This window comes from Anguilla rostrata, chromosome 1 (assembly GCF_018555375.3).
Source record: "Anguilla rostrata isolate EN2019 chromosome 1, ASM1855537v3, whole genome shotgun sequence".
NCBI lineage: Eukaryota > Metazoa > Chordata > Actinopteri > Anguilliformes > Anguillidae > Anguilla > Anguilla rostrata.
In genome coordinates, this window is record NC_057933.1 from 10,766,912 (window position 1) to 10,777,936 (window position 11,025).

Consider the following 11,025-nt stretch of genomic DNA (forward strand, 5'->3'; position numbering starts at 1 on the left):
TGATAAAACCTATGAACCCCGTTTATCAACAAGACATTGCTATCACAACTGTTTTAGTGAGGCGTTTATTGTACAAAATGCCGTACGGGTCCAAGACCTATTTCCTAAAGTAAAAGCACTGTAGCCTACTTGAGGCTGACTACAGATAATTGTATTCAGTATTAGAGAGGCCGGAGGCCTCAAAACGAGTGCAGTGGGACAGACAGCGGCATAACCACTCAACGTTCAATAAGAAACAATTAAGCATATTAACGTCAACAACAAGCAACGTCCTTTCCATAGTGTCAAACCATCAATTCAGCCTGAAACATTATGAACTTGACAATGGTGAACGGTAAGATCCATCTAAAGCCCACTTTCTCCCCTCTCCTAGTCTAAACCCCGCAGCTTTAAATTAGCTTATCGTTCACTCTGTTTTTCGTCCAACCTCTTTACTTTTCGTTTCTGTTCATTTTAACGCGAATGCACTGGAGCTGGAATTGTAAGGCAGCGTTCCATAGAAAAGCTTCCAGAGTTGCAATCGCGCATACGCTTTGTAACTGATATCAGTTCTACCTTTACATAGAACATTTTTGTACAGCCGTAATAAAGGACAGTCATGTGTCGTGACATGCAATTGTCATAATTATAAGCGATACAACGCCGTAGCCTACTTAAAAAATATATATACATATGTCGTAAATAATATAATGTTCATAACTTGCACCTTGTTCTGTCCGTTTAATAACGACGGGTTACCATTCCCACTTGTCTACAAGTCTAATTAATTAATTATTTAATTAAGCCATACCTCAAAGCCACTAGAATAACTCATAGTCAAGTCCTAGATTAACATTTCACTTAATGGCTTTTCGAACGTGTAATATAAAAAGGATTGATACAGTTAATTAGCATTCTGACATCAAGATTAGTTATCTGTCTGGTCAAACCAAAATCACCAAATGCACGATAATGAAAATTCACTGAGATGGAAACACACAGTAGGCAACTGTACACAACATAAACATTATTCATTCTAAAGTACAGCACTGACAATTGCTTGGTGTCTGTTACGACGACGCCACTAACCCGTGTTCCAGCAATATAGCTCACAAAAAGCACTAGGCCTACGATAGGCTATGCAATAATAAACCCAAGCTACTTACGTGATCAGCTAGGTTGGTTGAAGATCCCGAGAGCTCCTCGTGGTCCGACTTTGAGCTGCCATCCCGTTCGTCAATAACTAGATCAATTGGCATTTTCCCTTTCAAACAACTAATGTACCGGTGGCAAAAGTTGTCGCAGAGCTCGTGCACCTAAAAACAAAGAATACCTTTTTTCAGGATGGGAAAGCTGGTCGGCCAGTCCAAGAATAACTACAATTATGGGGCATAATCGACGAAGTCACGGAAACAATAGTGAAATTGTTGCAGCGATTATTATTCTCTTGAGACTGAAGCAACAAGTTGCCGTCGGAAAAAAGATAAACACTACGCGAAAACTGGTCAGATAATGAGCAAATAAAAGTACATTTCCAGATGATATATTCTAACTCAGTCGCACTGGCTAATAGTCAAATATCAACAGGCTACAATTATTCATGTAGGTGCCATTAGTCAGTACAGTTACAAAGGGCAAAAATAAAACAATAGTCTAATCTTGCTGTCAAAGTTTGCATGGAGGGTATGTCACAGTATTGTGGGTTTCAAGTGGCCTATATTATGGGTCATTTATAACAAGAGACTATGCTCTGATGATGATTTGAATAAGCTAACCGTGGTTAGTTTAACCGGATATTAGGTAAAGGCGACACAGATGTGAGATCAAAACTTCAGAAACCCCAAGAGATAGTGTAAAGGCGTTAGAGGATAATCTAAAACAAAAACATTGCACATTTTCCTTATGGAAATATTTTAGAAAATAAGTCAGACTTTACCTTTTCTAATTCCAAAAGGTGAAATCGTAATACTTGTATGGCTTGAATCATCTACAAAAATGGGAAAGGTATGAATTAGACGCGCATTCAATATTTAACAAATTTCAAAACATACATTACGACGTCAAGTCACAAAATGAAGAAATGACACATAGTTATCTCTGCGACTTTGTGGGTTTTACAAACAATCCGTGATTTTATTATTTGTTATATTGATGATATTGATGCTTGGTGTAAATTATTATGAATACATTGGCATAATTAACAATAAACATACCACTCAAATATAACACCAGTAAACTTGCTGTAAAAGCTGCAAAGGGGGCTACAGTATTTTAAGCAAAACTGATCGTTCAGTACTAGCAAATGAATAGTTCTGAAAGAAGTCACCGCGCTTTGCCTAATCAGTGACTTCCTTCACGGCCTCCTATGGTAGGGCAATGCAGTGCCACTCGAGACCCCTCAGAGTTCCCCCTTGTAACACTTCAAAGAACGCTGCGAAACATTTGTGTTGCTCTTTCTAATCAAAACCCAGCGTATTTACATTGCATTGTGGGGAACCGAAGTGTAGGAGTCAAACATAAAAACAAGAAGTTAGGCTACATTCAAAGGTGCCGCCATACCACATGAAAATGAATGTATAAAGGGCGCCCATGCATCGCTTACCAAATTATCCAACTCTGGATTTGAAGAAAATAAAGGTTTTTCTGCTCGCACCTAAAACAATAACACAAACGATATTACGTCGCTGTTTTGTTAGTCATATTTTACGTTGGCTTATAACTTTCTATAATTCACTCAAGGAAAATCACTCAGTATAAGTTAAAAAAATGAAAGTAGGGTACGATATTATATATATATATATATATATACATATATATATATGGCTGAACACTTGACGGTTGGTTGTGAGTTTCCTATATGGACTCCTTACTTTCATGTTTAAAAAAAAAAAAAAAAAAAACTTGCACTATTCAAAAGCAGACTACAAAAAGTGTAACAAATGCAGCCCACCACAACAATAACCAGGCAATTATCATATATACAACGACAACAGGCACTTTGCGGGATAGCACAAGGCGATGCAAATAGATGTGTACATATTTTTAAATTGACCTGTTTGGCAAAGACTGCGATGTCCTCGTTGAAGGAGTCGGAGGAACAGACATCCCCGCCTGCTACTCCGGGCTCCCTGGGTGTGCACGTAGCCAGCTCGCACTTCTCAAAAACCAGCGCGAGCAAGGGGAATAACGGGTGACTGCAACAGGGAGACACAACTTAAGCACTGACTCCTGAGTTCTTAGAATGGTGTAAATTGAGAGACTGTACGAGATATTTTTTTCCCCCATTTCAAGAAAATTACGCAAGTCTTTTAAACGAAGTGCTGTTTGTAACATATTTTAGTCTATGGGTCCCAATCTAAACGACAGTAGTTTTTCTCCAAGTATTTCAAAATTAATGTAATTAATTAAATGAAAAAGCAAAATAATTGTGCGTTACTTATATAGTAGGCTAGTTATGCGCGAAATAGCTCTACATGATTCGACAAAATTTATGAATCAAATAACAGCCTTTTAATGTTTTTACTAATTTGATTATCAGATTTACTTATCAGCAAAATATGGAAAAAGGGTCACCAAAAAACCGCAATGTGTCAGTAATGCTTATTTGTTTACGTGTGTGCGTTATATATATTGACAACTAAGCCTACTTGTGGTTTATATAAATGTAGAACTCCATGTACCACGATAGTACGTAAATATTTTGTTTTAAATAAAAATTAAAAAATGATACAGGCGGCACTTGCTCACTAAGCGGTGTCAAAATAAGGTTACTTAAAATAAGCGTTTAGCTTGTTCCCAGCAACTTTGTTTAACATTAAATGAATATTGGAAATAATTGTTAAATTAAAGTTTGTTGTTGTTTTAAAATCCCGCGGACAATACTTTGAGTCACCAATACAAGTGTAAGAACTATTTTCCACCTACCCATAAATTTGATCTTTATCCCTCTTTAAAACATCGTTGACTGCGGAGCCCATGCTCGTGGGCATTACGTTGGGATGGGGTGCATGTGCACCGTAGTGCTGGCTGGCATGAAGCGGCGGTCCATGATTCAAGTGATGCACTTGGGGAAGCGGTCGAGGGGCATGCGGATCTCCGTACATGGACGCTGGAACCCCCACTCCGTCCATTCCACCGTAATGGGCCAGCTCATCGTACTGAAAAGAGAGGCAGAGAAGTGAGAGGTAGTACAGAAAAAAAATAAATGAACACTTAGAAAGAAATTCGTTAGCTGACTAAAACAACGACTGCAAAACGCAAGACTGGCTAGACCAGGAAAGAAACTGCAGTCCCATTGAGTTGGAAGCAAGTATCGGTTTAAAAGATCATAAAGAATGTTTCCTTCCCATGTAAACGCGCAAATAAGTTTGAAATTACCAAAAACATCATAAACGGCAGTCACCCCACGAGCGGGTTACTTTTGAAAAACCACAAAATATCCTAGAGGAGTCCCTTTAAAAACAGCTCCGATAATGTCGCTGTGATCGCCGGCTAACCAGAGGAATACACGAAGACTGAAGAGTTAAGGTACTGCAAAATGTCAAATAAAACGACTTAGAAATGAATATTTTGTATATTCGCCACCATCAGCAGAGGAGAGCAACAGAAGAGGCCCTCCTATAGTGGATTTGTATAGGTAAGTGTTGGAGATTTAAAACCTACCCTTTGCGCCATCAGGCTGCGCTCCAATAAACTCCTGGATGTGTCGTATATTTAATATCCCAGTCCGGTTAGAAAGTGATTTAGTGGTAAGATTCCTTTTTCAACCAACTTAGTGAATTCTCCTATTCTCCAGTGTGGTTCAGAACAAGCAGAAGCATCAGGAGGAGTTTTGCAATTTTTCTTGTTTTCCTCTTTCCCCAAAAAAAGAAAAAAATTGTCAAGCACCAAACTGAAGGTTACAATCGGCCCATCAACAACCTGCATGTAACTAAACTGTCGTGTCTCATGGCTTTTTGCCACTCCAGCTGTCAATCAAAGCCAGGGGTTGTCAAGGTAATGAATGAATGATGGTTGGTGATGATGTTCAAGAGAGGATGAATCTTTTTAGCCCGTTTTCTTCCAACAACTCCGTGTCTCCTTTATGCCTTTGGATCGCTATCTTGTTTTATTATTACTGTAAAAAGAAAAAGCGATAGAAATTAAGAGATTGCAATTCAGATCTTTCCTTTCTCCCGTAGGTATTTCGTCTTTCTCGCGGTCTGAGATGAGTGAGTGTCAGCGAGTGTTGGCAGGTTGGCTGCTAGCTTGCTTATAGAACAGAGTCAGTTTGCAGCGCTGATCGGCGGGAGAATGAAATGACGGAACCCGGAAGTAGTGGTGGCCATAGCCAGTCCTGCAACAGCTATAGAAAGAGAGGAGAGACCAAAGCCTGTGATATGCAGAGTATGCACGAGGACTGCTTCAACTCCGCACGGGGGGAGCCAAACAACACAGCATCGCCTCTCAACCAATTCTTCAGCGATAATAAGAATCAAAACTAGATCGGGAGAAAAAAGAAAAGGGATTGTACATCTGAGATCCAGATAAGTTTTTTTCTGAAGTCTGAAATCATTAAATTCAGCTTCCATTAACAAACTTAAGCTCACCCTTCCACTGGTAACAGTTGTGCATTTATTTCCCTCTCTTTCAGCACTTTATTTATTAATTATTTTACAAATCTGGCATATATCAAACTGAAACTATGTTATCAGGAACGTTAAAAACACAATGGCCTTCAAATTACAAAATAAAAAAGCAATCTCCAGGTTTACAACCAGTGTTTATCTATATTGTTTGAGGGATATTCACCTAAATTAAATAAACGAAAATAATTAAACAAGGTTTAATGTCCCTCCTTCAGCTGAAGCTGGCTACTTCCAGCTATTTATAGAAATGAATTTCAAGGATAGTTTTAATTTAATTTACGAGGTTGAAGCTTGCTGGTAATCTTTGTTGTGGTTGCAAACCTGTGTGCTCAAGAATTAACTCGGTAATGCCTGCTAATGGTGCTGCTAATTACGAAGGGGTTATTTAGTAAATTAAATGATATGGCGCACCCCTTTGAGCACAGAATGAACTTTTCCAAAAAGAAAAAAAAAACCCTTTTGTAGGGAAAGTAATTTTGTATGTTTCTTTCGTCCAATCCCCTCCCTAGATAGAAATCCATGCCTTACCTCAGAGTAGTCAATTATCAAAGCTCCCCAAGATCATCAATCATAGGGAACGCTTGAGGTTTAGAGGAGGAGCAATGCTCCGGCCATCGATTGCTGTGGCGCTGGCCTCTTTTCCTTAGTCCACGCTCTTTTGCGCACAAAACCTAAACAGGCCATCTATCCCTTTTAATATTTAGCTTCATCAATGATAATGTGCCCTGTTGCGCATATGACACCGAGGTATATCGATAGCTTTTCACATATATGGCTAACTATATATCTATAATGTATTTTTTAATCTTTTAAATTAACCATTCATGGTATGAGTTAACGTGTCGTATACACTCGGGAATGGGAGGGAGATAGTTAGGTCAATAACCTTCCAAAAGACAAGCACTCGGATGCTTGAGTTGATCATACTAATAGCAACGAAACAGATTTAATAAATGAATCACGGTAACAACAATTATGCTTGTTGTGTATAAGGGGGTGGGAAGCCCCAGCTAGAAAAAGTAGAACTGCAGGGTTGACAAACGGCTGTGTGGACATCACAACGTGCTATAGCCCGAGAAGGAACTACAGTCTTATGCGCAGAGCGACATCGCGGTCTGCCCTAATACTTTTGGGCGCTGCTACGTTCTGTGCAGAAAACCAGAGCACAGCTAGCCTAAATTATTGAAGAGCGGTCCTTTTATCTTGCGATCACCGGCTTTAAAATGCCCTCGCGCACAATGACTTGAGTACGAACGCTTGACTTTTCCCGGACAAACATTGGTAAGTGAATCATATGCCCTTTGTTAAGACTGGATTTCCATGTTGCTCGTCGCAAAGAAACTAGTAGTGTGTAGCTAAGCTTAGACTAAAGTTATTCGTTGTAGAGATATTATCGTCATTAGATGAACAAGTGGATACACTCTGTAATCAGAGCCAGAGATGAGGGAATTTTTGATGACAGAGTTTTCACTTTCTACTATAAACCAGATTACTTTAATATGCGTTTACCTTACATCAGTTATAAATATTTATTTTGAAGGAAATTGATAACTAGCCTATGTGTTTTAACTTATAGTTTAAAAATTGAGTATTTGTTAAATAGTATGCGCATAGTTTGTTTTGTATTTTACACTTTATTGTACCTGAGCAATGCGCTCTATTGTTTTGCTTTTTAATATAATTATAATTTAGGATTTACACATGAATACCACCGTATTACAATTTTTTTGAGGACAAATTTTAACATTGACGACGGCAACGTGGAACTGTTTACCGCACGGCATAGTGACGTTTGCTATCTTTACATACTTACATACTTTTAAATACGCACATTTTAAACACTGCTTACTTCCCCAATTATTCCGGGTTAAAATATGTTTTCTGCACAAAATTGTGATGATTTTTTAACTTCATGACTCGCTATTTATAAGAACATAAATTGCAGTGACTGAAATAGTGCATGTTGTAATTACATATTCATTGACGATGCTTCTTATGTTTACAATGTATGCTATCCTTACGCGCACAAAGAAAGTCAAACCATACAATTTAGTTCATAATGTTTTATTCTTATCGGGAGTTATTATTTTTAGCATTCTATCCCCATCTAATCGTAGGCTATCCTACAATTCGTTTATAATCAATTAGAAACACAATATCATGTTCAAACAAACATAGTGCATTATAAATGTTCTCAATGCAACTTACAAGTGAATTTATCTTTGATGTGCAACCTTACAGAAAGAGGACCATTCATTGAAAAAAAATCTGTTCCTACAGAAGCATAACTCCGTCAACATGCGGATCCTTCGCTTCTGCTGAAGATGGCATTAACAGGCGGTAAAATTTCATCTCGTGGTGTCAAATTGAGGTCACTTTAGGGTTAAAGCTCTCGGTATCCGTGTGGGACATGCCCAGCTGCGTTGGGATTCATTAGGGGCAAAGGATCCATTTCAAGAAAAACACGACGGAGACAATCACGAGGCTAAAGATCCACTTCGCGTCACATCCTACAAGTGCATCAACAAACTCCTCAAACTTCAGTTATTAGAAAACAGTGGCATCGTGCAACCCCGTAGGCCTACTTTCACTCGGCCCCTTCGCCTGATATTCGCGCAAATAATTTTTTAGCCTAAAATATGGAAACATATATTAGGGTATTTATTTCCTCACAAAGGTAGCTGATACAAATCGGGTATTAAATCCTCTTAGTGTCCGTAAGTACATCTGCTGAAACAATTGATGCTCAACCGCAGGAACAAATAACACCGTCCTAATCTTGTTTGTAACTTTGTTCTGAGTTTGTCTTGTTGATTGTTTGAGATTATGTAAATATAGCCGACGTATTTAAAGAAAATGATAAGAGTTGATCATAGCCATGGAGTCCCAGAGGACTTAACTTAAATCAGAACCGAAAGTCTTTCCAGAAACGGTGAATTTTCCCCTCAAACCTGACTGCTGTATTAACTGCCTCTTTTCTGCAGATAGAAAGAAAACGAGAAATGGAGAGTCAAAAGCAGGGTTCCTTTCCATCCCTACAAGCGCTAAGCTGTTTTGGTCCAGTGATCACTGAAATTCCATATACATAAAGCCGCAATCATAAGCCTATCTTTTACTATGATCGCAGCAATGTGGACGATTCATATAAACAATACAAACGCAACTTAACCGATTTCTTTCTTTTGCCAGGCTCTTTATATAGCTATTGTAGACTTTAATTCTGTAAGAGACGTTTTTAAAATGTCTTAAATTTAAGTTATTAAAAACAAATGACTGTTTCGTTAGTCTAGCCTCACCATTTTCTCTAAAATTCCCCTTCGCTTTTTACTTTATAAAACTTGTAAGTGCAGTGGTTTCTTTGTGAACATTAACACGACTTTGTCAGTTTCTCATTTTACGCGTATTCGTCTGTTTTCAGACCATCTTTTTGCGTTGCGCATCCAAGCCCTCTGTACGACCTATTGGCTTGGTAGTCTCATTCTTGGTTAATTTACATGCGTTGATTTACTAATACTGAAGGATTTACATGTTGTTGTTTTGAAAGTGTTCTCTCTTAGTATATTCATTGGCAATGTAGTGCCCAGCATTACCTCATCAGGTTGAACTCTTTCTGACCCCGCGTGAAATGTGACTGGGGTCCCAGAAAGTGGAATGGGTAACTCAAATACTTGTAAAAGTTTCGCGACTGACTGTAAATTCTTCGGTTCCAAAGAGTCCTTTTTTTTCAACCGCGATTCTCATAGTCTAGTGAGGATGGAGGAGGAGAGGGAGGCATGGGGTCGTGGACATACAAAATGTAACTATGGTATTCTCTTGAAAAATCTGTGGGATTCTGCCTTTGAGACCCCTAGAAGGCCCAGAGTTCACTAAAATATGCAGCCCTCTAGCGCCATCTGGCGGAGTTATCTAAACGCCGAAGGTTTTAAGTCGGTCGCATTTACAAATGCGCAATGTTTTTAATCATCAGGCGGCTCGTTATTATTTATTATCAATATAAACTAGATTGTCAGGTTTTATACCGGCGGACGAATGGACATGTATATGTTCTTGGAAATTAGGAAAAAGTAATGTAAATTTCTATATTTCTGTGAAGTTTTACAAACATTTCTTTTTGCCTTTAATCATACATACAAATTACCACTAAGGAGACTCTTCCATTTTGTTTATCCTCCACTTTTTATATGTTCATTTCCGTAAGTATTTGAGAAAACAACAACAACAACAACAACAACAACAAAACACCATTTATTATACGCGAGAATATCTGGTTTTGTAATTGCGTAGTATTACAGTTAACACGAATTGGTTCAGCAAACCAGTTGGGGAGGGGGGCATTTTTAATTCACAGTTGTTCATGAGTCATACATACATACATGTACTGGAATTTGCAGACCGAACATACATGCACAACCCCACAAAACAGCTATATAAAAATGACCATATAACCCAAGCATTTTTTTTCTTGTTGCCTGATTAAGTTTATAATCGTCATTGTGCACATTGTACTCCAATTATTAAAATGTTTCAACAGCAAGTTAACTCTAGAAAGTCAGCCAGGCCATTTAATTTCAAGCCAACGCTGAAAGGTGAGATTTCGCAGCGAGATGCAATTGGTGCCATGATTTTGACTGTGTTTGAAATAATTTTTCTCGCAATAAATTATTATTATTATTATTATTATTATTATTATTATTATTGTTGCTATGCGCATGTTACTTAAAAGTAAAATATATATATATACAAATTAAAATGTCCACCACCGTCCACCAATTTACTCTTCAGTGTTTAAACATACATGTTGCCGTCCATGTGAAAGCACGAAGCCATTTTGGATTAACTGTAGTTAAATCATGTATTATTTAATTAATCGATACTATGGAAACTTAGATTTTGCACGGACATTTAAGGGTTGCCATTAGCAACATTTTCGTACTTCTTTCGACGTACCAAAAATAGCCTACATTATTTTATCCCACTAAAGATTGCGAATGTGCTGTGCCAGAACCACGAGTCCTCATAATTTAAAAGAAAATTCCTTTCCGAGGCGCACAATATCCGAATAAATAAATATATAAAAAGTTTAACAGAAATATTCCACACATTTTGTCAACTGGGATCTGCCAGGTAATTTAATCAGAGCTGTTCTAGGAGCGTCGTTCCCGGCGACAGCACTTCGTTTCATCAGAAATCCGCAGCCATAGCATAGCCTACCGAAATAAGCTACCGCGGACTGTACGCACTGCAGTAGGCATTGGCGGTTCGCAGCAAAAGTGCCCACTGCGTTCTTTTGCTTGAACGTGGAACGTGAACACACTCCACAAAGGCATTTCGGTTTGTTAATCATGCATTTGGAGAAAGATATGAATTTTTATTTAGAGAAAGGAGGTAGATGGATAGAGGTGCTATCTCTCCACATCAT

General features: G+C 38.2%; 1 protein-coding gene across 6 annotated transcripts in view; it reads right to left on the reverse strand.

Moving 5' to 3' along the window:
- The window catches only part of meis2a (Meis homeobox 2a), a 78,180-nt gene extending 72,851 nt beyond the window's left edge, over positions 1–5,329 (reverse strand). Inside the window, exons 1-6 of one of the 6 annotated variants that reach the window (XM_064321720.1) lie at positions 4,642–5,329; positions 3,904–4,136; positions 3,032–3,173; positions 2,582–2,632; positions 1,916–1,966; positions 1,146–1,295 (exon numbers count right to left, since the gene is read on the reverse strand). In XM_064321720.1, coding sequence (XP_064177790.1) covers positions 1,146–1,295; positions 1,916–1,966; positions 2,582–2,632; positions 3,032–3,173; positions 3,904–4,136; positions 4,642–4,653 — 639 coding nt within the window. In that variant the 5' untranslated portion in view covers positions 4,654–5,329. Of the gene's footprint in view, positions 1–1,145; positions 1,296–1,915; positions 1,967–2,581; positions 2,633–3,031; positions 3,174–3,903; positions 4,137–4,356; positions 4,594–4,641 lie in introns of those variants that run through there. The other 5 variants (XM_064321736.1, XM_064321727.1, XM_064321745.1 and 2 more) reach the window with 5 other exon arrangements.
- Positions 5,330–11,025: the final 5,696 nt, after the last annotated feature.